Source organism: Alosa pseudoharengus, unplaced genomic scaffold (genome assembly GCF_046254945.1).
Source record: "Alosa pseudoharengus isolate Yale_2024_CS ecotype anadromous, Long Island Sound unplaced genomic scaffold, YU_APseudo_1.1 YU_APseudo_1.1_scf_7, whole genome shotgun sequence".
NCBI classification, from domain to species: Eukaryota; Metazoa; Chordata; class Actinopteri; order Clupeiformes; family Clupeidae; genus Alosa; species Alosa pseudoharengus.
Window position 1 is genome coordinate 30,142,653 of NW_027468859.1, and position 26,657 is coordinate 30,169,309.

The following is a 26,657-nucleotide window of genomic DNA, read 5'->3' on the forward strand; positions in this document are numbered from 1 at the left end:
AATTCAAGGCTCTAACGCTAGCCTACAAAGTAGTCTCCGGTTCTGCTCCTACCTACTTGAATGCCCTCATACAGACATATGCTACCTCCAGACCGTTGCGCTCCTCAGACAAACGACGTCTAGCTCTACCACTGCTACGCTCAGGCCAATCCAAACTTTTCTCATCTGTTGTTCCTCGTTGGTGGAACACACTGCCAGTTCCCTCAAGGGCAGGGACATCCCTCTCCATTTTCAAAAAACTCCTGAAGACCCAGCTCTTTGGAGAACATCTCCTCTCATAGCACCACTTACAACAAGTCTTGCTGATCCTAGCACTTACCACCTGTCTTCAACTGACACTCAACTGTTTAAAAACAGCACTCACTGATGCACTTATTCTTACTGTACTCTACCGTCTACAATTTAATTGTCCTAAATTGTTGAGAGAATTGCTTTAAAACTTAAACTGTTAATATAATGACTCTCCCCTACAGAGAGAGGAATCTAATGTATGTAGATGTATGTATGTATATATGTACGTGTACATGTGAATGTTGTGTTTGTATGGCTGCTGGAACACTGCAATTTCCCTTTGGGGATTAATAAAGTGTATCTATCTATCTATCTATCTATCTATCTATTATTCTCTGAAATCAAAAGTAGGCCTAATTTTTTTTCTACATTTAAACTTAGATCAGTAATTTGCAAGATTTTGCCAGGTTTAAAGCCCAACACCTGGTTCCTGCAGGCTTTGACACTCACCCAAGATATAGTTCTGTATAAGTTCTTTTAATTTAAAAGTTTTAAAATAGGTGTATGCTATAGCCCATCTCTATGCTAATGAGGATGCGTTCGTCAATGCGCTTCTACCTACACACACCGGCGTTGTTTGTTTTTCCTTTGCTTTACAACAAAGATTCTAGAACAGAGGGTTTCATCAGGTCCCTTTCCAGAGGTGTATAAAATCAAGCGCCTAGATTATGAATGTAGACTGCATGGTCCTTGATTATTACACCTGTGGAAAGGGACCCGATGCAACCCATGAATAGGAGAACTGTCTGGAGGGGCACGTCGATTCAATCACGAGGAGAGAGCTCACGTCATATGGCCCACGTTGTCTTTCTGTCACATGAAACCCCTCCCCTTTCCGTCCACTCACGTGGCTCATCCTACTCCGCTCAGTTGTTGTTTTGGATAGGCTCCCTCCGTGACTTCAGCGGAGTGAGTCTCTCGTAAGAACACGCTGTTTAACGTAGGCTATGCATACACTTATTTAAGGAGAAAGGTGAAGAAAGAGACGAATTATTCGATTCCATAGCCATATGTATAGGCTAGTCTTTGCATAGCTGGTTACTTTGTTGCGGTTGCGCTCCTATTCTGTGTTACTTTGGGTAGTAGCCTTAATCGGTATCGGCGGCTAGGCTACTTTTTGTATCGTTTGGACTCAGTCCTTTGCGTGAAAAACACTTTGATGCCCCATTTGCACTATGGACGGAGAGGGTTGTAGATTGAATGGTGAAGGTCGAGTGGGTGGAAGAGATGGAGGCGTTGAAGCGGGCTCGCAGTTTCACCACTCTGGACTTATAACCCTGGAGGACCTCGAGTCTTTCACCGGCGACCTCGACTCCGACTTCAGCGGCAGCCCGGCGGGAGACAACGGAGAGGTCATGGACTTAGAAGAGCCAGATCAGCTGTTGAATTACTGGCAGGAAATCGGTAGAGGACACCGTGTGAACATACCCCAAGGTATGACCGCTGTCTTTAGACAGTATCTAGCACTCACAAATGCCTTGGTCTGTCGTTTTGCATAATCGAAGTGTTGCTGACGCAAGAGCATTTGGTTAAAGGTAGGCTACACTATCCAGGTTTAGGTAGGCTATTTTTGGGTCAACCCGTTACCCGCGGACACCTGCGGGTTTACTCCCGGGTCGGGCAGGTGCAGGTAAGCTTGATCGGAAAATATCGCGCGGGCAGGCGGGTCAAAAATTGACAAAGCACTTCTAACAAAGTTCTCAGTTATTAATCATGTAGGCTAGAACATTAAGTGCAACAAACTTTCTTGCAATCTCTCTTAACTGCATAAAACAGGTTAAGATATGATTAGTCTACAAGACCTTCAATCTTCCCATCTGTGTTCAATTGGTTTAAATGTGTGGGTTTGCGCGCGCGCGCCCGTAGAGAAAGACAGAGAGAGTTCATAGGCTACATGATGTAGCCTATTACTTTATTTTTACCTTTAAATACATCAATAAAGAATTAAGGATCTTTCAGTTTGTTTATTTATTTAGTAGGCCTAGCGTATGTCCATGAAGCTAGATTCAGATTCAATTAATACAACATAGCGAGCCAAGCCGCAACAACTCTTTGTTGAGCATAGCCTACAGTGCAAATTCTTCTTGTTTCAGTGTTAGTAGTTAATAAGAAAGCATTGTCTCTACCTCAATAATGTAACAATCTGCAAGGTTGTCTCAAAATGGTCTTTATTGGTTATGTACCAAAAACACACGAACACATAATTCCGGGCCAGACCTGACCCTTATGCTCCAGCACTAAGCATCTATGTGAGGCTGTATCTGCAACACACACTAGTTAGACCCGGTTATGAACACTGTAATCAACTATAAACATCAACACGACAGTCAGGACGCACAACATTGGTAACTTGCATGGTGAACATTAACATTCAACATAACACACACACAACCGAACAGCATCATGGGAGCACAGTCATGAATAGTTAGGCTCAGATCATTACACAGCCCCCCCCCCCCCCCCCCCCCCGAGACTTAGGGCCCATCCCAATACCTCCCCTACCCCTAGATTTTTGCCTTAACCCTCGTTTTTGCGCGTGCACGTGTAGGGCTAGGGTGTCCCATTACTTTAGGGAGCAAGGGGAAGTGCTATTTTCCCCTTAAAATCAACCCTCAAAACATAGCCAGGACCGATGCAGGCTTAAAACGAAGTGGGAGATGAAATTACCCTGGATACCGTGCAAGCTCAGCGAGCCGGACAAATTTTTCATATATTTTCGCAAATAAGCATGTTAAAATTTCGGAATATTTTGGAATATGTTAGCTGGATGCACATCTGATGGACTGTTGAGTTTTGAACACTAATGTTAGAAAATATCTCACGAAGCTATCTGACGATGTTCATGACATCTGCTGAGTGCTTTGAGAGAGTCTGCCCATCAAATAACGTTATATATCTGATCTGGGTAGTTTCGTCAATATTTAAGGTGGGTGTTCTGGCGTTCACATGAACACGAATATCTTTGTTGATTAACTAGACGTAGATAAACCAGCACAGCCCACACAACAACGACCGCTGGAATGGGCATGTTCCTGAATGAAAATAGTAGCAGGCTACTACCGGTAGACACGTCGGCGCTGCGCGTGACGTAGGTGAGCACGTTCGCTACGCTAATTTGCATTTAGTGGTGTCCCAATTCATAGGGAAAGATCTTCACCTCCACTTCCCTTGTCGAGGGGGCTTTAATGTTGAGGGCAATCAAAACCAAGTGGAAGTTTTAAGGGGGGAGAAATGGGACGGGCCCTTAGTCCATGTCCCCTTGACTCAAGTCTTACCCTACGTCAGTCCATGAGCCTAGCTGGGACGCGACGCTGGCGTTGTGGGCGCCCCGCTGTCATGGCGGTGACTTCCGGTGAAGGCTGCACGGTGACCGGTGTTAGAGCCACAGCTCCATTGTCACCAAGTTCCACAGGGTCGGTGTCAAAGTCTCCACGACCCTCAGCTGAGGCCAGGGGTCGATACGGGGCCAGTCGATCACGGTGGAGAGCCACAACTCTCCGACGCTTAATCAGCCTCACACGATAGACCACGTCAGACAGCTTCTCTAAGACATCGCACGGCCAGACCCACTGGCTAGTGAGTTTCGGGGAAATGCCTTTCTTTCTCTCCGGGCAGTACACCCAAACTTTATCGCCGGTCTGGAACTCCTGGCCGCGACAGCGCGTATCGTAAGCTCGCTTCTGCCGTATTCCAGCTTCACTCATAGCCTGCCGGGCCAACTCGTGTACTCCTTTCAGTCTCTCGCGTAGCTGCTTGTAGTATTCCAGGCCTGGCTTACCTCCAATCTCCGCTTCCGGAGGCGAACCGAACACCAAGTCCACCGGCGTGCGTAGCTCCCGCCCGAACATCAGAGCTGCCGGTGTGCATTTTGTTGACTCTTGCACAGCTGTGCGATATGCCCAGAGCACCAGGGGCAAGTGTAAGTCCCAGTCCTTTTGTCGGCGGACGGCCAATATGGCCAGCTGCACTGCTAGCGTCCGGTTAAACCGTTCCACCAGCCCGTCGCTTTGTGGATGCAGAGGTGTTGTCCGCCTCGAAATTCCGCCCTTGGTCGCTGTGGAGCTCTTCCGGTGCCCCGAACCGGCAGAACATCTCAGTGACCAGTCTGTCCGCTGTCGTCTGGGCGCTCTGATCTGGCACTGCATACGCCTCCGGCCACTTAGTGAAATAGTCCATGGCCACGAGCACGTAGCGATTTCCCCGCTCTGTGACTGGCAGTGGGCCCATGACATCGACGGCTACCCGCTCCATGGGAGCCCCAACTGCGTATTGCTGCAGCGGAGCGTGCGAGCGTCGCGTGGGGCCCTTCTTCGCTGTGCAGGCGTCACAGCAGTGAACATGCAGTTCAACGTCCAGCCTGCATCCCGGCCAATAGAAGTGGCTTCTCAGCCGACGGAGAGTCTTTGCAATGCCGAAATGAGCCGCCCCCACTGCCCCATGCACATGTTCCAGTACACAGGCTCGTAATCCAGCAGGAACCAGCAACTGGAAAATGTCAGATTGTCTATCGGGAGCTCGCCAGTGTCTATACAACAGTCCTTGACGTGCTACTATTCCCGGCCACTGTGAATAAATCGCTTTGGTCTCTGGATCGAGTGCTGATACGTCAGTCCATGGCGGTCGCTGACCGGCTTCGATCCATGACCACACTCGGCCAAGCGTGGCGTCCTCCGATTGATCTCCTCCCTCGACATCACGTCCACCGGCGACTGCGCGTCCATGGCCTCAGCTGCTGCTCTGCAGTGCTGTGTTGTGGCGTTGGGCTGCGGTGCGTTGTCTCTCTCGCCGGCGTGAAGCTGGCGAGCGGTTGCTCTCTTGATGGTGCGGCGCTGGCGAGCGTTGAGTCTCTCGCTGGCGTGCTGTTGGCGAGCGTTGACCCTCTCGTTGGCGCGACGCTGCTGAGCGTTGAAAACAGCGACTCTCTCGCGACTCTCTCGCCGTGAAGGCGACCCGCCCGGTGTCGAATCTCCATGTCGTAGTCCTGGAGCGCCTCCAGCCAGCGAGCCAGCTGGCCCTCCGGTTCTTTGAAGTTCAGCAGCCAGGTGAGTGACGCGTGGTCCGTTCTCAGCAGGAACCGTTTGCCGTAGAGGTAGGTTCGGAAATGGCGCACTGCCACCACCACAGCCAACAGTTCTCTGCGTGTCACGCAGTAATTCTTCTCCGCTCGGTCCAGTGAGCGGCTGAAGTATGCGACCACTTGCTCGCCCTGCTCGCCTGCTTGTTAGAGGACGACGCCCACGTTGCTGGCGTCGGTGTCCAGGATAAACGGCAGTCGAGGGTCAGGGAAAGCGAGCACTGGGGCCTCACATAGCGCCCTCCGCAGCCGCCGGAATGCCGCGTCGCACTCCCGTGTCCACTCGAAGAGTTGGCCTTTGTGCGTCAATCGATGCAGCGGGCTGGCGACTGTAGCAAAGTCCCGAATGAAGCGCCGGTAATATGACGCCAGGCCCAGGAAGCTCCGCAGCTCAGCACCGTCGCATGGAACAGGCCAACGTCTCACCGTCTCCACCTTAGCTGGGTCGGTGGCCACTCTGGCAGCCCCCACGACATGGCCCAGGAACCCGGTTTGCCTCCGGAACAGGTGGCACTTTTTCGGGTGCAGTTTGAGCCCAGCACCTCGTATGGCGTCGAACACCTTCTCCAGATGTCCTATGGCACCGGTAAAGTCCATTGCATGACACAGGATGTCGTCCAGGTAAACCACGCAGCATGTTCGTGGAATGCCCGCCAGGACACGCTCCATCAGCCGCTCGAAGTTCGCTGGCCCGTTGCATAGGCCGAACGGAAGTAGCCGGAACTGCCACAGCCCTTGCCCGATGGTGAACGCTGTCTTCGGCCGAGCTTCCGGGGCTAGCTCAATCTGCCAGTAGCCACTGCGCAAGTCCAGCGAGCTAAACCAGCAGGAGCCGGCAATGCTGTCCAGCGCATCGTCAATGCGGGGAAGCGGGTAGGAGTCTTTCCGGGTTACCTGGTTGAGGCGCCTGTAGTCAATACAGAACTGCCACGAGCCGTCCTTCTTCCGGACGAGTACAGCTGGCGCAGCCCAGGGACTACTGCTTGGCTCTATTACTCCTGCCGCGGCCATCTCCTTTATCTTTTCTTCAGCTGCTTGTCGTTTGGCGAACGGTAAGCGATGAGGTTGAAGTCGGATGGGCCGGGCATTTCCGGTGTCGATATTGTGTTGGACCAGACTCGTTCGGGTGCAGTCCTCATCTCTTGCGGCAAAGATGTCGGTGTACGCTGCTAGTAGCCTCCGCACCTTACTACCCTGTGCTTCACTCAGCCCCTCACTGCTACGAGTGCAGAGTTCATTTACGGCTTGCTTTGTCTCTACAGAGTGCCGCGCTCTCTGAGCGGAGAGTGGTGATTGCTCAACCCGCTCTCCTGGCTCCTCTCTAGTGGGCGTGAGCTGAGCAGTGGCGGACTCAGCAAGCGGACCTGGATGAGACCTGTTGTTTTTCGCGGGCTTGAGTTTCGCGGGCTTGTGTGGGGAGGGGCGGAGTCTTGGATGGCGAGCACTCTTTGCGAGTTTGCTTTCTGCGGGCTTGTGTGGAGCGAGTTGGAGAGTTCTTCGTCGCGCCAGCTCTCCGCACTTCGTGCTCTGTCTTCCCCGCCGTGTGCAACACTACGCTGCTCGTCCCTAAGTGTAGTGTGAACCGGGAAATGTCCACCACAGCCCCCCATTTCTCTAGCACGTCCAGGCCGAGAATGCAATCATCCTGAATGCTAGCCAACCAAAGCTGGCGGCTCGCCGTCTCACCGTTGATGCACACGCACACCACTTTTTGTCCATACAGTTCCGCTCGCTCTCCGGTAACTGTGGTGATGCGTGTTTTTGTCTCTTCCCAGCCTCTGGGTCTGGCTACCAGCGTGCCGGGTAAGAGACCGGGGCGCACCAGCGAGATGGTGGAGCCAGTATCGATCAGGGCGCGACACCGAGTCCCATCTAGCGTACAGTCCACATAGATTCCTCTTGTTTGGCCGAGCCGGCCCAGCCGTATGCAGTCCATAGCCAGGGAGGTAGTGAAACTTGAAGGTGGCATCCCTCCCGCCGTGCCACCTCCTTCTAGTTTGACTGGGGCGCGCGCGTGTGAGGGGTGCTGGGGCGGGACAGTACCTCGCGATGTGCCCCGGCTCGCCACACCGGTAGCATCCGTCTCCGCTGGCCGGCCTCTTCCATTCGCGTGGGCGGCGTTGTGGTGGCTGTGCTGTGGTCTGTCGCGTCGTCTCCAACTCCCCCCCCGTCTTCCTCCATCGATGTCTGGTGTACGCAATGCCTCGACTCCGTTGTGTGGAAGATGTTTTCCACCCGTTCGGCCTCCGCCAGCGCCACGGCCAGCGAGCTGGGGGCGCTCAAGCGAAGGTGTTCTCTCTGCCGCTCCGGGTGGATGCCTCGCACAAACGCTTCCAGTGCCATCTCTTCATGTACATTCTGGCTGTACGTTGGGTAGCCCCACCGGGCATACAGCTGCAGGTCAGCCGCGAACTTGCCCAGTCTCTCGCCCTTGTGTCGCCGTCTGGAAGCGAGTTGTTCTCGAGCATCGCTGATGAAGATTCTCTGGCCGAATCGTCGTTGCAGAGCGGCTTCGATTGCGGTCCAGCTTGCTTGCTTGCTCTGCCGGTGGCAGGTCTTCTAATACTTGTAGCGCTTCCCCCTCCAGGGCCAACGCCACCTGTACGCCCGTTCCCCCCGCCGACCAGCCATTCAGCTCGGCTGCCAGACGGACCTGCACCAGGTATGTCGCCAGCAGCCTCTCACCATTGTAGCGGGGCAACTTGGCGTTGGAGCGCCCTTCCGCCGCCGTCGCGCCGGGGACCGGCCGATTTCCCTCGCTCCCGTGTGGAGCGGGTTCCAGTGGCGGGATGCTGCCATCAGCCCGGTTCGTCTCCTCCTGTGGCCTGGGGTGGGCTTCTTCGTTACGGTCACGCTGCAGGCTGGCTCCATCTGCTGGGCCCAGCAGGTGGCCATGGGCGAGCGCGCTGTCGAAGAGTCGCCTTGGCAGGAAACTCATCATCGCCCGGACATCGGTTGCAGCTTTCTCCTCCCGTCCAGTAGGGGTCGACATCCCACTTCTGACACCAATGTAACAATCTGCAAGGTTGTCTCAAAATGGTCTTTATTGGTTATGCACCAAAAACACACGAACACATAATTCCGGGCCAGACCTGACCCTTATGCTCCAGCATTAAGCATCTATGTGAGGCTGTATCTGCAACACACACTAGTTAGACCCGGTTATGAACACTGTAATCAACTATAAACATCAACACGACAGTCAGGACGCACAACATTGGTAACTTGCATGGTGAACAATAATATTCAACATAACACACACACAACCGAACAGCATCATGGGAGCACAGTCATGAATAGCTAGGCTCAGATCATTACAATAATATGAACTACAAAGGATAGCATAGGCTATAGGCACATTGTTTTGTTTTTTTGTCGAGTCGGGTCAGGTTCGGGTCTAGGCTATTCAGCGCATATTTTTGAGGGTCGGGTGGGTGCGGATTAACTCTCCTGACGGGTCGGGTGGGTGCGGATGTTAAAAAACCTTAACCCGCGCAACACTACTGTAGAGCTCCCACTAGAGTCGCGATATATTACTCTGCTGTCGTAAATAGCAAACTTGTCGTGACATATCCCCCTGTACACAGGGATGGATTACTGCACGGGCCTACCGGGCCCAGGCCCAAGGGGTCAGGGGGCCCTGAAGCCCAAGTCTTTGCATGGAATCATAGCCTACATCCTGATTTGTTGATATTGAGGCAATGAATCTGATTGAATTTAGTATTGGCCATCCCCAAAATGCACCAGAATACAGGAAATCACATCAAACAAATTTTAAAAAATCTGGGGGAGGACCCCCAAACCCCCCCTCCCACATATACGACAATAAGTGGGGGGGCCCAAAAGCTCTTAATCCGCCCATGCCTGTACACAATGAAAATGCTTTTGTTTTGGAAGTGAAGGAGTAACAACAGGCAAAAACTATCTCCGAAGAGCTATATTTACTGACAAGTTAGGCCTAATGTTTCACGATTCTCGAGATTGTCAGCCTATGCAAATTGACTTTGGAAAGGTGAAAATCCTGCATAGTGTGCCTTTAAAATGTTGCACAATTTTAAAATAACTAATGACTATATTCTGCTTACCAGTAACCCACGTGAGTTTATCAGAATGTTGTCATTTATCTATAAATGGCTGAAAATAGTCTTTATTACAAAGTTAATTGTCTTGTATACCATGTCACATATCACCCAATTACACAGACAGTAAGTTAAGATCAACAGAAAGGCTTTTGTTTGTTCAGTTGAATTTTATTTTGTGTCAGCAGGGACTTAATGTTTTCATAAACAGAACGCCATCTTGTTATCTCCAGATTATCAGTCTCTTATCACTGCAAGTCTTCAAGCTCTAAAAATGAGGTCATCATATTAAAGGTGAGTTGAATGATGCATCTCCATTTTTGTAAGTGCATTTTTCCCTCTCTTGGTCCTCACCACAGACATGGCCGAACCAATCCAGCAGCTGACCATGGAGATGGACACCAGCCAGGAGCGAGAGAGAGTCCCCTTCACAGTCCTCAAATGCCTTGACAAGGTGGCCATCTCGCTCTCATGAAAATACAGCTCTGGAAAAAATTAAGAGACCACTGCACATGTTTCTGACGTCATCCTACGGTTGCTGAGTGACATTCGAATGGGTTTACGGTCATATTCAAATGTGCAGTGGTCTCTTAATTTTGAACATGATCGTTAACTCATTTGAATGTCATTCAGCAACTGTAGGATGACATCAGAAACATGTGCAGTGATCTCTTAAGCTTCCCAGAGCTATATATGATCTTACTCCTGATCTTATTTATGAAATATTGCCAGCTAATTTAGGTGCACCCAATTAGGGGTACAAAAGATCGACCCCATGCCCAGGGAGGAGGTAGGCGACACACCCACAGGTCTATGGGCTATTGCTGGTGCAGAAGGATGATTCCAAGGCAGATGCTTTTGTCCAAAGCGACTTGAGACATTGACATCAATAAACATTGCATTAGCATTAAAATGAACAGTTTAAAGCGAAGTCAGAGTAAGAACAGCCCTATCTGGACAACGACCCCCCCCCCCCCCACACACACACACACACACCCTCTTACCAAGGCAGATGCTTTTGTCCAAAGGAACTTGAGACATTGACATCAATAAACATTGCATTAGCACTAAAATGAACAGTTTAAAGTCGGGAGTAAGAACGGCCCTGACTGAATGGACAAGATGATGTTTCTGACCTTTTAAGGACATGGATTTAATCTTGTGACGGAATTTTCCAACTGCGCTCTGAAGGAGCTTTTCCCCTGCATTACCTCCGTTCCTTCCTGTTGCTTGCGCTCGCAGCCCTTTTCATATTAGAGGCATGTGACTGACTGGACATCATAATCCCAAAGCAGCTTTTTCATAAAAAAATAGAGGAAGGAAATGAAACTGGTTTTCAATACAGCAGCCAGTTGACATATACTGAGCCAACTTTAGGCAAGCAATTAAATAAGCCACATCCAAGTGACTGATGATGTGTGTATCTTGAATGCCTGCATATGTTTGTCACTGTGTGTTGGGGGGGGGGGGGGGTTCTCTGTGTGTTGGAATTTGTGTGTGTGTGTTTGTGTATGTGAGAGAGAGAGAGAGAGAGGTGTGTGTATGTGTGAGATTAATCTATTTTTAATCGAAATCACAATTTGAACAAATGCAATTAGCGAACTGAGAAGGCCGCAATGAATAGTGCAGCTCACTGCTGATTATTTGGGAGTATTTTGTTGCTTCCAGAGGCAACAAACATGCAGCCTCTTACCAAAGCAGATGCTTATTGTCCAAAGCAACATGAGACATTGTGTGTGTGTGTGTTGAGTTTACTCTCTCTAACCCTGTGTGTGTGCGTGTGTGCAGGTGCAGGTGGATAAGCGGCGCTACGAGAAGACGGTGTGGGCGTGCATCACCATGAGGGAGGAGACGTATGAGCAGAGCATCTGCGCCGGCTTCATGAAGATCATGCGCTTCATCTGCCAGCAGAACTCCGCAGGTGACCAGGCACTCTCTAGCCAGACAGGCCAAATAACACACACACACACACACACACAGAGCATACACACATATACACCGAGAGCTTTATCAAACTCGGAGAGCCTTTACACACACACACACACACACACGCATGCACGCACGCAAGCACACACATATACACATGTCTTTTCACACACACACACACACACAAACACACACACAATGCATACACACATACACACACCGAAAGCCTTTATACACACCTTTACATTTATTCATTTAGCTAGGTTTTTATCCAAAGCGATTTACACAGTCAATTATATTACAAGGGCCACTATCCCCAGAGCAACTTGGGGTTAAGTGCCTTGCTCAAGGGTGCCCTACAATTTTCCAGACTACTGGAAGAAGCAAAATGCACGCACACACACACACACACAGCATATACACACCGCGAGCCTTCACACACACACACACACACACACACACACACACACACACACACACACACATGCATGCACACACACACACACATGCATGCATACACACACACACATGCATGCACACACACACACACACACATGCATGCACACACACACACACACACATGCATGCACACACACATACACACACACACAGAGCCCTTACAAACATAGAAGACACACACACACAAACACACACACACACAAACACAGAGAACTCTTAAACCCAGCACAGACACACAAAAGAAAATATTGTACACCATTACTGCTCACATGCTTAGTGCAAGTCGAGATCTTTCAAAGGTTATTGGTCAGATGCTGTTGAGGGGGAAAACAACAGTGCACAAAGGACCTCTTAGTTTTAAACACAAATTACAGAGTACAGGCATACTGAGAGATGAGAGAGGAATCAGATATTTGGATCAAGGCCAGTTCTATTCCAAATGTCATGAAATTAAATTTTCTTTACTTCAATGCACAAAGATGGGATTTGAATTTGGAAGATGTTAGTAGTCGGAGATGTCCATATTGTAACATTTCATTCAATCCCCCAATTCTACTCTGTTAGAGTAGCAGATCATCATTGATGTGCTGTATGTTGTTTTTGGATGTAAGACATGGTTGTTTAGTATTGGATTATCCAGAAGCACAACCCTGCAGGTTTTAGTGGTTTGCTCCACAAGGTCACCCCAGATTTTCTGTTCCATAACTGCTCTTTTTAATAAGAGGTTCTTCACATCGCAATGTGGGTTGGGGTCAGGTTATTTTTAGGATAAAAAAAATCACTAACAGGTGTTGGACCAATCACTTGTCAGGGAAATTCATTGCAATGTAGGTCTACGGCTTAACCTTTTAGCCCCAGAGATATGAAGATGTTTGGAGAGGCTGTCAAGGGAGGGACTGAATGCCTCTAGCATTGTACATATTTTAGGTATAATCTTTATTAGATTGTGTATGATATTCCAAGTAAGTAAATAAGCCTGTGTAGCTGCACAGTCTACTATTTTTTTGGACTTTAAGAGGAGAAGAGAGAATCAGACCGAGACTAAATGTGTTGAAGAGTACATGCAAAAGAATATCTTAAGTGTAATTTCGCCGGAAGTGTAATTCCGGCGAAAATTTACCCAATGGTGTTTTTCTGCATTAAAACACATCAAATAAGCTGGGGGGAATTTTCGTGTAATATTACACTTTAATATTAACATGTTTTCTTGAATTCACCTTTGGAATTACATAGTTGTTGTAGTTGGCTGAAGGCATTTTTGTATGTTGCATGAAAACGCAAAAGTACATTGAGCCTGCAGCAGGATTTCAGCAGGAAACATGGAACAGGTCCACACTAATGCACGCCTGTCTGGGGACTGGCCATGTTGCAATGCCTGTGTTTTATGCAGGGGCCTGTAAGCTCATGACCAGGTGCACTTTGAACACATGTACATTTTATTCATTTAGCATATGCTTCTATCCAAAGTGACTTACAAAGATAAGGAAAAATAGTCTACATAGTTGACAGGATACAAACCTTTGCAGCGAGAGCCACAATGGAATTCCAATTTTGAATTGGAATTGGATTTTGAAACACTTGTGCTTCATACAGGAACCTATCTGGGCATGACCATCCCCATAGTGACGGTGGTTCAGACCGACACGTCCCGCAGTGCTTTGGCGCCAGAGGTCACGGTGGCGTACTGCTTCCCCGAGCAGTACCAGGACCAGCCCCCGATGCCCTTTGACCCCGATATCACCATAGAAACATGGCCTTCAGCAGTGGTCTACACCAGGTAAGAGGAATTATGTTTATAGTCAGTTTCCCTTTTCATATTGGTGACTGGGGACATATTGTGAACATTCTGGAATGTTTTGTCAGCCCTGGAAGCATTGCATATCTAAACAGCTACTTATATTTCCTGTCTCTGGTGTACAGAGAATTCAGCGGCAGCACTAATGAGGTGTCCATTCTGGAGCAGATCCAGATTCTAGTCGCAGCTTTGGACTCCGCAGACCTGAATCTCAGTCTTGGCATCTCGTTCATTGTGGCTGGATACACCAGCCTTGCAGCCACCCACCGCCACAATGAGATCTGGTTTGTGGATCGAGGGGGAGCGTGAGAGTTTGTGCTCATAGTCCCTCCTACTCCCACTGCAAACTGGCTCTGGTCCAGGCACAACGCCACACCAGAACAGAGCCAGAGACATTCCAGAATCACTGACTCTTTTACCCCATTGGTTTCTTTGTCATTCTACCTCAATTCCAGAATTTTGAGCATTTATCAACAATCCACACACCTGACTCTGGAGCTCTAGCTTGAAAACGGTACACTCGGACAGTGTGTGAATCTGTGAACACTGTTGTCATACTGCTGTTGTCTTATGCTGCTTGGGTAGGATTCTCTTCTTGTGTTGTCCCAGCTGTGCAGCTAGCAGTTTAGGCCTCCTGTTCATTTGAGTGCACCTAGTGTTGGCAGCATTGGAATGATGAATCCAGTGTTGCTCCTGACACCTCTGAGTGGATAAATCCACATTATAGAGGCTTTTGGCATATGTAGACTGTTCCTCACACACATAGCTGTGCACACTGTTTACACTGTGATAAGGTGTATGTCAGCATATGGCTCTTTAAATACCAGCACACTCTTTAACAGATCGGCCTCACAGTCAACTGATGTGCCATTTGTACTGTACACACACTACACTTGCATTAACGGACCCGTGCCACCTCTGAATTGTGTCTATGTCCTAGATTTTGGTTGTATGAAATGTAGGCCTCACACTACTACTTGTATATTAGTGTAAGATATTCAGAGTTTATTCAGAGTATATAGGAAATGTTATTTCATCGTATTAATGATTGACATGTTCTCAGACAGAAGAAATGTATTTTGATATTTGTATAACCGTTATTGGTACACATATTCCATATATTTTTTAAATACCTTCTTGAACACAGGGTGCGAAACCAAAACCAAATGTGTGCCACTTCTTAATGTTGCGGCAAGAGATTTTGACTATTCTCGCTACAATTATACTTCCATTCGGACATGTGTCATGGTTTAGAAAGACACAACTGTAGAGTCTTATACACTCCAGCGCCACGCAGTTTCCACATAACAAAGGAGATTTGTTAGAGAACACATAAAGAATTTCTCAGTGGTTATGGTTAAAATAAACTGTTGGTGTAAGTCAGTGTTATTTAAAACGGAGAAACTGAAAACTGAATCCATATGCTGACAGGCAGGAGGAAGCTGTCCAGATACGAGAGGGCAGCTACTTCCTCCTCAGGGCAGCTACTTCCTCCCGAGGAGGCGCTGTGGACCCTCTCACATACTAGACAGGAGAGAGCTGGGGGCTTTAAGCAGGGAAGCAGGGAAGTGTGTGTGTAAACCACACAGTATTTAAAAGGCAGTATGTGCAATGGATCCAATTAAAGTCCTTTTAAAATGAAGGATACTTAAAACTATTTAAAATTAAAACACATACTTAAACCGATCTCGTCAGGTTCGGGAGGAAAATTGTTCTAATAAGTAAGCAATGAAGGGCCTTCTCAGCTATGCTTGCTTAACACAGCAGGGTGTCTGTTTGCCGCACCATAGTTTCATGTTTTGTGAACGCAGCCCATAGAAATATAAAACACAGTCTATGATGCAGACCATTGAAATATAAGAACGCAGTCTCTGATCCAGCCCATAGAAATATAGAACGCAGTCTCTATTGCAGCTCATAGAAATATAAGAACACAGTCTATAATGCAGTCCATAGAAATAAGAACGCAGTCTCTCCATGTCTTGTAACCTCATCCTCGTCAGGGATGGGCCACTCACACCTGAGGGAATAGAATGGATAACATACACTAACACGCACTAACACACACACAGACACACACACTCACACTAACACACACTAACTATGGGGGTAGAATTGTCTCATAAAGATTTGTTTATGGTTATGGTATTTAGAAGACACTTTTGTCCAAAGCGACATACAAATAACAACAATACAATAGTTACATTTAAAGTAGTAAACTTTAAAAATAGTAGTAAACAATTAAAAAAGTTGGTAAGACTACACCAAGAAGAACAGCAATAATAAACAACAATGTCAATTCAATCAATAGCCTAATTAAAATAAATAAAGACTATAATAGACAAACCATAACGCATAAGAAAACGAAGTGCATGTTGAACAGATATGCCTTAAGACCTTTTAGCTCGATTGTCAGCATGCTCAACTCCCGATCTGCGGTGCTGCTGTTTGTGACTTCGCTGCCTCTAAAACAGAAACATGAACCCTTGAATATTATCTTTCACTCTTTCGTGCAAAGAACTAAAGAAGATTTGCTCTCGGAGCCCCCCTACGGTTGAGAAGCATAGTTGTCTGTTACCACTGTACAGCACGAAATGTGTGTCTGTAACAAATTCTAAACATTACTCTGATACGATATAGAGGGAATGGATGGACAGCAGTGTAGAACGAGAGCTCCTAATTCCGGCAAGTATCTATTTGTACACTACAGTCTATCATAGCAGCTCTTTCCTATTTAGATGTTTTAGTGGAGATTCAAATGGAATGCTGCCACTCAAGTCGTCTCTTTGTCACTTAGTGATAGTATCCACGGTGACCAATGCTGTGACATGTGGAAGGGGAAAAAAAACTCTTTAGTGCTGTTTTAACTACTGCTGCTTTTACTTCTAGAGTCTGCTTGTGAGTGCATCTTCTTGTTTCAGTGTATGTACTGTTTGGTTCAGAGTGATGTTTTAGCTAAGTTCTGCCTCTGTCTCATTTCTATCACAGTGTCTTGTATCACAAGTCATGTGGGAAGTTGCTGTTTGCGGACAGTGACCCCATGTTCTCTTAAGTGTCTCTTAGAGATGTCAGTAGTGTTGTGTTTATCCAAATCTCATATTTCTCATCTTGACGTGTGTAATAATTTGTACATCATCATATGCTATATAGGCAAAATTGCACCTTTAACTTTACTCCTGCATTGCAAAGATATATGACCAGCAGAGCACCTCATTGTGTTATTTTGTAGTGAATTTTACAGATTTTGGTTGTAATACGAAAACTTTGTCTGTGATAAGCTATGCTATAGATTTGTATGCTGTAGAAGTCGCACTATGCTGTATGCATTATGCTGTATGCTAATGCTGCAAAGCACTTTGGAAGCTGAAAAACTAACCAACCTCTCAGATTTCACACTATTCTGTTTATTCTTTTCATATAGCACACACATTTTCCAGTTTTCAATTAGGGTGTTTATTATAACAGTAGCAATTACAGGACACATACAGCAAGTTTATATGACAAAATAACTAGGCTACAAAAGATTTGTTCTTTGGTTTTATTTTGCAAACATTGACACTGGCATGATGAATATAAACACATGTCTAAAGCTTGGCATACTAGGTTTTTGAAAAAAAATGATGTTCTCCTGAAATAAATTACATGCTGTGTTCCCCTGTGACTTCACTTTCCTTTTTTTGATGGTAGGTGATCGAGATATTGAATAAGTGGATAGATGTTCTGCTATAAGAAGTTCATATGTGCTCAAAAAAATAAATAAATAAATAAAAGTCATAAAATAAACACTTGGTATGAATTCAGAAGGGATACAATTCAATGTTTATAGTTTCAATTATTCTGTCACCCTTTCATATAGCCTTAATTACAGTTACAACCAATTTAACCATGAGAAATTGAATCACCATGTAGCTGACATGGTAAACAAACTGCACTCAAAAAAAGTCACCCTATGTGTGGTAAGAACCAAATTGGTGAAGCAGTTTTTATGTCAGCATTAGACTATGAAGATGTAGGCTAATTTAGGGACAAAGCCCTGGTCAGTCAGCCTTTAGATTTATTGCTGGTGAGGGCTAGTATGTGGCCCTTTTAGGTCATCTTTAGCAGAAAGGAGAAATAAACATGGGTATTTATTTGTCTACAAAGCTTTTGTTGGGAAGGTACTATCTTTCAAATATTCAAATATGCTTAAAGTTTGTAGAGTATGGCGTGCCCTTATCCAGATAGTTTGTTGGTTTCTTGGGTTTGGGTGCTCTTTAGTCCAAGGTATTGTACATCCAGGTTCAAGAATGAGAATAAATTCTCTGACTAAGGCACTCCAACTTAAAATGTCTTTATTAATTTGACAAGTCCTACGCGTAGCGGTATGAGTGCCTTCTTCAGGGCAGTAACACAAAAGAACAGAGTAGTGTATTTGTTAAGGATGCGGGTAAGGACAGGTGCAGACAACTAGACAATTAGTGCTGAGCTTCTCCCCACTGCTGAGCCCGCCTCTCACACAGCTCTCAGCAGTAGAGAGCTGTCAATCAGAATAGCAAAACAAACTTTGGGCCGCCTCTCACACGGGTCCCTGCATAAGATGGTAAACATTCACAAAATCAAGAAAACCTACATATTTTACTTGTTGTGAGACTACACAATCTACATACATACATAGATACAATCTACATACATACATGCTGAGAGCTGTGTGAGAGCAGTGGGGAGAAGCTCAGCACTAATTGTCTGCACCTGTCCTTACCCACATCCTTAACAAATACACTACTCTGTTCTTTTGTGTTACTGCCCTGAAGAAGGCACTCATACCGCTACGCGTGGGCCTTGTTTTTAATATGTCCATGTAGGACTTGTCAAATTAATAAAGACATTTTAAGTTGGAGTTCTCATTCTTGAACCTGGATTCAAATATGCTTGTTTGAAATTGATCAGATCAGATTTTTGGTGCATGTTCCTCATAATCATTGAGTGGCCTTTTTAGTGATGTAGTACTCGAGTCCGGTCTTGGACTCGAGACCGGTCTCGAGACCAATTTCTGCTTTCTCGGTCTTGTCTCGGACTCGTTCCTTCAAAGACTCGGCCTTGACTCGGTCTCGGACCACAGTGGGAGGAGAAGGACTCGTAATTTCAGACCGAGTCCTCGAGACCAACGCATTTTTTATGTTCATATAAAAAAAACACACAACACATAACAACAATAATAATAAAATGCAATGTTGACCGGCATTATTTGAAAATGACATCCCATGGTGCAATGCAAAGATACTGCCGTCAGAGCCGTTTATTTATCTCTATGGCTCTGCTGCCGGTGAGTGTCTGTAGCATAGTCCATATTAAGACGTTAAGACTGCTCCTCTAAACAATTCCCAATCTAGCTTAGTCTGTAGGCCTAATGGTTGATTATTAACTGGGGTGATATTAAATTATGAATATGAAAACACATTTTTTTATGGTCTTGGTCTCGACTCGGTCTCGACTCGGACTTGCTTCCTCAAAGACTCGGTCTTGACTCGGACTCGACTGTATTTGAAAACCAACAGACTCGGTCTCGACCCTTCAAAGACTCGGTCTTGATTCGGACTCGTAGGCGGTCTCGTCCCCATCACTAGGCCTTTTGCTCTAATACTTCCTGGTATAATTATCAACACGCTCTAAATTACCTCTCTACGCTATTTTATTATTCAGGTAGGCCTATGTTATGTATACACAAACCTACATCATCAGTTTGTAAGTGTTTTAATTACCCCCTCTAAAATAATGTATTTTTTATTCCTTTCATTATTTTTGTTTTTGGGTACATTTCACCACGACTAATGTATAGCCTACAATTTATTTTGTTGTTGTTTTCGTGTGATTCTAATCTCAATGAACTTTCGAGAATAAAAAAATAAAAAAAAAGGTTGAATGAAAAATCGAGGAGTGACTGTGATAAAGTCCTCCTCAGTGCTCCTGCGCGGGGTCAAAGTTCAGTGAGTCCGCTTGTAAGATGGCTGCTGAACCGACGAGGGAATGGAGCGATGAACAGCTCAAAAGTGATGATCTCCCCAAGAAAGACATTATAAAGTTCATACAGGATAATGCTGCACACTCGGTATGGTTCGCATATGCTGGCTGCAAACAGTGACTTTGCACGGTGCACGATGCACTTTGTTGCGTTTAGCTGCCTACCCGGCTACACATGCTAGCATCGTAGCTACGTTGTGAGACATGTGGGTTAGATATCCATTTTAGGATTTTCTGCGCATCGCAGTTATTGCCTAATGTGACTACCGTCATAAAGGGTCCTATAAATAATCGTTTTTAAACGTACAAATATATGAAAAAATATCTGTAGATTTGTGTTCCTCTATACTTAAACCACATCTGGCAAAGTTTGTTATTTTGATAGAAAGAAATAGTCTCATCCTTCGCCAGACAGTCATTTGTGATGTGAAATGCTCACGTGTTTGTCTTTATTACAGTTTCTATCAGAACACAAACTATTGGGAAACATAAAAAATGTTGCAAAAACTGCGAAGAAAGAGCAGTTGATTATAGCCTACGATCAACTTTTTGAGAGCAAGGTATGTGACTTAAAGATGCACCTTTTGTGATCATAACATTGTATTGGTTATCATGATGTTCCTTATCTGACATAATGAAGTAACACATGTGTGTGCCTCTGATAAGAGATTTAAAGGCACTGAACCGATTGAGGAGGTGACACAGAATGTGAAAGCTGTGAAGATAGACGACAAACCCAAAGAGGTTGCTGAGGTCATTGATGAGGTAACGTTAAGTACCGTCTCCATTTCGGTTTGCGAACTTTCTTTGTTTTCATGCTAATACAGATTTAAGCACCGGGATGGCCTTGGAGGGTTGTTTAAACATAAATTAAATTAAATTAAATGTGGACATACTGGTACACATTTATTATTATTTGAAACATTATCATCGGTATACTACATAATTTGGACACAAGTCCCTGAAGGCTTATTGTAAGCCAGTGTCAGGGTTTTTTTCTGAAGCCTTTTCAACACTGCTTAGTTTTTTCTACCTTAACCCGTACCTTCAAGTTTTGAGGTGTTTCCCAAAATGTTATTGTGAGCCATCAACTAGCCTAATCCGAGTAAGCACATAGCTACTCAGAGTTAGATTGTGGGCGGTGGAGGTGTAGTGGTTATAAAATCTGGCCTCCAACTGGCTGCCAATGATCAAGGCCTTAACCCAGAGTTGCTCAAGACTGTGCCTGCAATTGGTCCTGCAATTATTGCAGATTGGACAGTTAGTAAAACGGAAGGAGGGCTTACATTAATATGTGTTACTATAATCTTAGCCTCTTTTTAACACTGATGATGACTAGTGTGTGTTGTACATTTGTGGCTTCACCTAATGAAAATGGTCTGTGTCTTCCTCTATCCTTGTTCTGACAGGGTCCTCCAAAGTTCACCAAGGCTGTCCTTAAGAAAGGAGACAAGACCAACTTCCCCAAGAAAGGAGACACAGTAGGATGCTGGTATACAGGCTCGCTAGAGGATGGAACCGTTTTTGACACCAACATCCCCACAAGTAGGACCCTGTTTTTACTTGACTCATAAGCTGCCTGGGGTTGTTCTGTGCATGGCAACATTCTGCAACGTCAGCTGGTAATCAAGGAGTGTTTCACATGTGTTTATTTTTGGCTCATGCTCAGGAAGAAACTAGCCCATAATAAAGCTTAAACAAATCCTTTTTATATTTTTACGTCAGTAAATAACATTGAATGTACATATTTATGTATGTGGAATAATAACCAAGCCAATGATGGAATGAATTCTTAACCAAAATATGACACCCCTCTAGCTGCAAGGAAGAAGAAACAGACGAAGCCCCTGTGCTTTAAAGTGGGACTGGGCAGAGTGATACGAGGGGTGAGACTGCACATTCTCACTTGGTCAGAACCCTACACTGGCCAGAACCTTACACTGGCAGTACATATAGATCATTGAATAATCAGCAAAGCTTCTCTTAATGTTATAGTGGTCAACTTTTTATATGACATAAAACATGTCAGAGTGAGAACTGTAAAGCATTCAGGCATAGCGAAATGTAATGGGCACCTGAGCAAGAATGCACCTGAGATTTGGTGCATAACCTGGTTCACAATGCAGTTATTCATTCCTAATTTGTTTTGATGAGAAGTATTCTTGATGGTGTGAGCATCTCTGCATCTCTCTTGACTCACACAGTGGGATGAAGGAGTGCTAACCATGAGCAAGGGGGAGACAGCCAAGCTGGAGATCGAACCAGAGTGGGCTTACGGGCGGAAGGGTGTGCCCGACAATAAGTATCCTTTACTAATGGGGAGGTAGTGGGAACACAAACACACACACACACACACTTCCTTGTTCTATTCCAGGTGGTTAACTGGCCATGTTCTTTTGCAGTTAAGTCTCATGCCGTTTGATTAGGTTTCCATGTATGAAAATCATCAAGTCATCAAAGGCGTACTTGCAACACGCCCCTGCAGGGCTTGACAGTAGAATTTCCCCTTGGGGATCAATAAAGTATCTATATATATCTACTGTATCTATCTAGTAATGGTTGCCCGGGTGCCCTTGTCTACCAAATTGTTGGCAACCAGATTTGGTTGGCTTTGGCAACCAAAACCTCATGCCTGGTAACCACTTTTAAAAGTTAATGTTGAGTCCTGCACTGTTAGATGGGTTAGATCTGTTGTATAGACCTTTTCAAGAGAGTTCCATTATCAGCATCATAGTTGGCCCCACAAGGCTTCCGTTTTAACATTCCATATGTTATCTTAATGCAGAGGAAGTAGATTGGGAACCAAATAGAATGTTCAAGCATTGTTTTTGTTTTTATTGTTGAAAGGGTCTATAGAAATTGGAACGTCATTAGTTATGACTGGCTTTTTTTGTACGGGGTTGTACACTTTCTTTTTTTTTTTCCCTCACCCAAAATGTAAATAGCTGGATAGAAGTTTAGTGATGGTAGTGAAAAATTAATTACCAGTTATCACCAGGCACACTATGCCATAGCATTATTTTGCTGCATCTGTTCTCCATGTTTTAGTGGTACACCTTAACCCACCTACACCCAGAATTCCACCAAATGCTAAACTCATTTTTGAAGTCGAGTTGGTATCCATCGATTAACCATGGAATACTACAGATTCTCCCAGCATGCACTTTTTTCCGACTTTGTCAAAAGGATCGACGTCTGTCCCAGATGATTACCAATGAGATTGTCCGTGCATATTATGCCTGTTTTCATTATGTTGTGTAACTGAGTTTGATTGCTCGTTGGGAGTAAAGTTGTCTTGACTCTCAATCTATGGTCACATTGCATGTCTACCGCATTGTACAGCTGAATAAAGAGAATGTTTGCTTATTTTGTTGCATTGTTTTAATTGCTCGTTAATGGCCATGTCAGCATTTTTAGGGCCACTATAGAATGTATATTCTCAGAAAACAATGAGCTGTTGGTGGATATGTCCACATGCACAAGTCTAGCCAGTTACCTGAATTTCTCAATCCATGACCTGTTTACATTGTGCAAGTCTCACTATTTAAGTAACTTTTTGGAGGTTATTAAATCTAATTCAGTGATATTGGGACTAAAAATCAAATTGTTGAATATTAGTATAATAGAGGGAATGATTGTGCCTCGGGGAGTCACATTCATCAAGTTGAATGGACGCAACAGCAGATATCTGAAAAAGGATAACGTCTTCTCTAAGGCCACGTTTACATGTAGGAAAAACACACATTTTCATGTGGTTTGACCTTACATAAAACATCGGTTTGTTTTATGAAAATGATTGGTTTCACATGTAGAGTTTAGTAAACAAGGGAAAACAGCGTTTTTCCATTGACTTGTTCCCTCATGTTTGAAATCTGATGGTTACGAACCCATTGAGCAGAGGGGGGTGGCCACCCTTCCCCAGCTGTTTGGCATAGGTGTGAACGGAATTATTAAAAATAAGAGGGTAAATATCTTTAATAGTGCATTCAGTGATCAGACATTGACCCTAGCAAATTTATTTTAAGACTGCCACCTCTGGCAACATAAACCAAAGTTAAACATGGTCATCAGGTATTGTTTGCATGTTAAATATAAGCATTAAAAATATACAATATTTGCTTCTGCCTCACAAATTCAATTAGTTCATATTAAAGCCAATGCTACTGTGCCCTTGAGAATGCATTAAGGCAATAGACCAAGAAGCCATAATGAGTTTATGGTCCCATCCTTGAACTTCATTAACAGTGTTAAAAGAAAGAATCATGTCAATCGTAATTCCAAATTAAACTTTTATTATAATCAGGAGTTTGGTCGTGTTCTCCATAGCCAACTACAGGGCAACAGAGTTCTTAGGAGTTGGCGTTGGGTCCCTTCTTCTTTCCGAAGGTGGGCACCACATTGACGAAGCGACGATTGTACTGGATGCGACGCTTGGCACGGCCGGTCTTCTTTTTCTTTTTCTCCTGCTTGTCCACCTGAGGCAAAGACGACACAACAACCATTACACATACAACCAGGAATGCCTTTGTACATGTATTTTGCATCAATAGCCTGATTAACCCAATAAAGGGTTTAGAAACAGTCTAAATTCTATAGTAAATGTTCAGAATTCACACAATGTAAGTGATTACTACGATTACAAATTACAGACATTCCCAGGGGAATTGGCACTGAGGGAGTGGCTCTGTTACAAAGTCCTATTGCTTCATTCTTCTAGCAAAATATAGGACTCGTTCAGAAGCTTTACAACTTACTCTGTAAACCTCCTTCTCCACTTGCCTCTTTTCCCTCCCCCTCACACTGACTAGTACTTATAATGTCTGCACTCCTATCCTCTAGTAATTGTATTGACAGATACAGTAAATGAACACTAAATGAGTAAATGTAAACAGTTCAGACAAACTTGATTGGTTGAAAAGAATGCTTTTGATACCCACCTTTGGTGTCTGTCCTCGCACTTTGCCAGCACGAGCCAGGGATCCGTGGACTTTACCTGATGGGCACAGTCACAAACAAATTGTAAACAAAAAGGTAGTTGCCATTTATCCTTCTATACTCACTAGGCAATCCAATTTTAAAACACACGAGGACCTTTAATACACACATTGATAGAAGAAAAAAAACCTACCAAGGATACAGCTATACTAATTCAAGCCTTAACTTCCCAATGTGACAAGCATTACATTGTGAAAATGGCAGGTGGTATATGGCATAGGTTGTGTATGACCAAGAGACCATAAAGGAAGACTGACCTCCCAGAAGCCTTGCAACCACATCCAGGGTGCTGTGTTCAGCTACACCACAGTCCACCAGGGCAGCGCTATCCTCCAGAGGGGCGCCAGCCAGCAGCAGCACCTGATCCTCCACGGAGATGCCCTCCAGAGTCTGGACATGAGCCTGCAAACCACCCAAAGAGGCCAGTCAGTACTAAATCAAGCTTTACAGGTGCACCTTGTTTATTGGAGTCGGTCATAAGATCTACCACCACAACCTTGTAACATATGGTAATGGACCGCCATCTAAGGTTAGACGTAAATTAATTGTACAAAGTACACCAATTTGATATTTACTGTGTAGTATGTGGTCTTGTAAACAAATTAAAATGGCATGAGTGCGAGTCTTCTTACCTTGAGGTCCTGGACAGTCTCCTGTCCGGTCACCTCGAGGGTGTGTGTGTTCTGCGCACGCAGGAAGAGCTGCATTGTGTCTGCTGGAAAAAAAGACATTGCGATGGTTAAAATACTTTCGATTGCAATTTGTAGTAGTATTACAGTAAGTTATTGCAGCCAAATAGTTTTGTTGATTAGAATCTACAGCGGTGCGGTGAAAAGTACACTGACATTTCCTGCAACTCAACTTTTCCAGGCAATCTGGTCGTTTACTTGCCAAACTCCACACTGACTAATGTTACATAACTAAACAGACGAATCGCAACTGATAACATGCGTGCTGGTTAAAACTACGCCAAGCTACCAACAAGGTTCACGCCACTGTGGTACCAAATGTTAGCAGGATACTGTTAGCTTATCCAACTGTTAGCTTCTCCGTCAGGACTGATATATAGCTGCTACTCATAACATTTGAGTTCAACACCAACTTGCTTCTACACATCGGACTGTGTGATACAAGTTCGGTAAGTAAACGACTGTAAGATGCCGGTCACTGTTAATAATGACGATTGGGCTTTTCTGGATAGCTTTCCAAGAGCGAGATTAACCATAGAACCTACGGTCTCTCTACACATCTTTGCTACCATGGCTAACGCAAGACATCATGTGGTACACGCGGTACCTATAAGTCACATAAAATGGCGAAATATGGGTATTTTTGAGATTATTTGCCCCCGTGTGTGTTTCCTGAGAACACATAAGACAGACATTTGTCCAAAATGTGTATATTCAACACAAAATAAGACCTCTAAAAAGAAAAACTTTACAGGCCTCACCTCGTTTAGTGCTAGTCGCTCCACACTTGACGAGAAAAGGACTTAAAGAGGTTGCTTAGGCGCATGTGCAAGCTAAAGAATCATGGGAAACCTTTCACGCAGACGCAAAGGCACGCCTATTTGATGTTGGACCCCTATCAAAGAGTATAGAAGTTACTTCTATACTCTTTGCCCCTATGTTGGACCTTGCCAGAGCGTCCCATGCCATATTCACTGATGATAATTTGGGTAATTGGGTTGTGGCAGTAATATTAATCTAGGCCATGTGGTAATAATGTTCAGCATTAGAGAATATTCTTTGCCTTTTTCGTGTTATCTGTATGTTGGTGTATGTGACATTCACCGAATGCCGTCAATAATGCCTTCAAGATAGTTCATTCATAAATCCTGGACTAAAACCTTGCCTATGGAAATCCTTGGTCGTCATCAATCGATGTTCAACTAATTATTTGAATGAAGACACTGCCTAAATGATTAATCTATGTGATTGTGCTGACTCCATAACATGTTCCTTTCAGAAATACAAGACTCATTAAGGAACAGTTCAATATTACACACTTTATCAAAAGTGTGTATTCATGATGACTACCA

General features: G+C 45.0%; 3 protein-coding genes across 3 annotated transcripts; 2 read left to right on the top strand and 1 right to left on the bottom strand.

Annotated features, from left to right (window-relative positions):
- The first annotated feature begins 1,184 nt into the window (after nucleotides 1-1,184).
- On the top strand, nucleotides 1,185-17,298 carry LOC143109811 (heme-binding protein 1-like). Its single transcript, XM_076272610.1, has 5 exons — nucleotides 1,185-1,725; nucleotides 9,804-9,898; nucleotides 11,233-11,365; nucleotides 13,423-13,606; nucleotides 13,750-17,298. The coding sequence occupies exons 1-5, from the start codon at nucleotides 1,467-1,469 to the stop codon at nucleotides 13,931-13,933; spliced, it is 855 nt and encodes a 284-aa protein (XP_076128725.1). The 5' UTR covers nucleotides 1,185-1,466; the 3' UTR covers nucleotides 13,934-17,298.
- Nucleotides 17,299-19,583: 2,285 nt separating this feature from the next.
- fkbp3 (FKBP prolyl isomerase 3) lies at nucleotides 19,584-22,987 on the top strand. The gene is made up of 7 exons (XM_076272928.1): nucleotides 19,584-19,709; nucleotides 20,080-20,181; nucleotides 20,288-20,386; nucleotides 21,031-21,166; nucleotides 21,440-21,507; nucleotides 21,826-21,923; nucleotides 22,698-22,987. Exons 1-7 carry the CDS (start codon nucleotides 19,605-19,607, stop codon nucleotides 22,750-22,752), a joined length of 663 nt encoding a protein of 220 aa, XP_076129043.1. The 5' UTR covers nucleotides 19,584-19,604; the 3' UTR covers nucleotides 22,753-22,987.
- A 909-nt stretch (nucleotides 22,988-23,896) lies between these two features.
- faua (FAU ubiquitin like and ribosomal protein S30 fusion a) lies at nucleotides 23,897-26,149 on the bottom strand. The gene is made up of 5 exons (XM_076272931.1): nucleotides 26,067-26,149; nucleotides 25,249-25,331; nucleotides 24,874-25,018; nucleotides 24,559-24,614; nucleotides 23,897-24,096 (listed from the first exon to the last, which is right to left on the bottom strand). Exons 2-5 carry the CDS (start codon nucleotides 25,321-25,323, stop codon nucleotides 23,971-23,973), a joined length of 402 nt encoding a protein of 133 aa, XP_076129046.1. The 5' UTR covers nucleotides 25,324-25,331; nucleotides 26,067-26,149; the 3' UTR covers nucleotides 23,897-23,970.
- Between the last annotated feature and the right edge of the window lie 508 nt (nucleotides 26,150-26,657).

What these genes read in the sequence shown, in the direction of transcription:
- LOC143109811 (XM_076272610.1), top strand. Translation starts at nt 1,467, where the DNA reads ATGGACGGAGAGGGTTGTAGATTGAATGGTGAAGGTCGAGTGGGTGGA. An exon ending in CCGTGTGAACATACCCCAAG is followed by an intron (nt 1,726 to 9,803) that starts GTATGACCGCTG and finishes TCCTCACCACAG; the next exon opens with ACATGGCCGAACCAATCCAG. An exon ending in TCAGCAGTGGTCTACACCAG is followed by an intron (nt 13,607 to 13,749) that starts GTAAGAGGAATT and finishes TCTGGTGTACAG; the next exon opens with AGAATTCAGCGGCAGCACTA.
- fkbp3 (XM_076272928.1), top strand. Translation starts at nt 19,605, where the DNA reads ATGGCTGCTGAACCGACGAGGGAATGGAGCGATGAACAGCTCAAAAGT. An exon ending in TTGCTGAGGTCATTGATGAG is followed by an intron (nt 20,387 to 21,030) that starts GTAACGTTAAGT and finishes TTGTTCTGACAG; the next exon opens with GGTCCTCCAAAGTTCACCAA. An exon ending in TGACACCAACATCCCCACAA is followed by an intron (nt 21,167 to 21,439) that starts GTAGGACCCTGT and finishes ACACCCCTCTAG; the next exon opens with CTGCAAGGAAGAAGAAACAG.
- faua (XM_076272931.1), bottom strand. Translation starts at nt 25,323, where the DNA reads ATGCAGCTCTTCCTGCGTGCGCAGAACACACACACCCTCGAGGTGACC. An exon ending in AGACTGTCCAGGACCTCAAG is followed by an intron (nt 25,019 to 25,248) that starts GTAAGAAGACTC and finishes GGTGGTTTGCAG; the next exon opens with GCTCATGTCCAGACTCTGGA. An exon ending in TGCGAGGACAGACACCAAAG is followed by an intron (nt 24,097 to 24,558) that starts GTGGGTATCAAA and finishes TCTTTGCCTCAG; the next exon opens with GTGGACAAGCAGGAGAAAAA.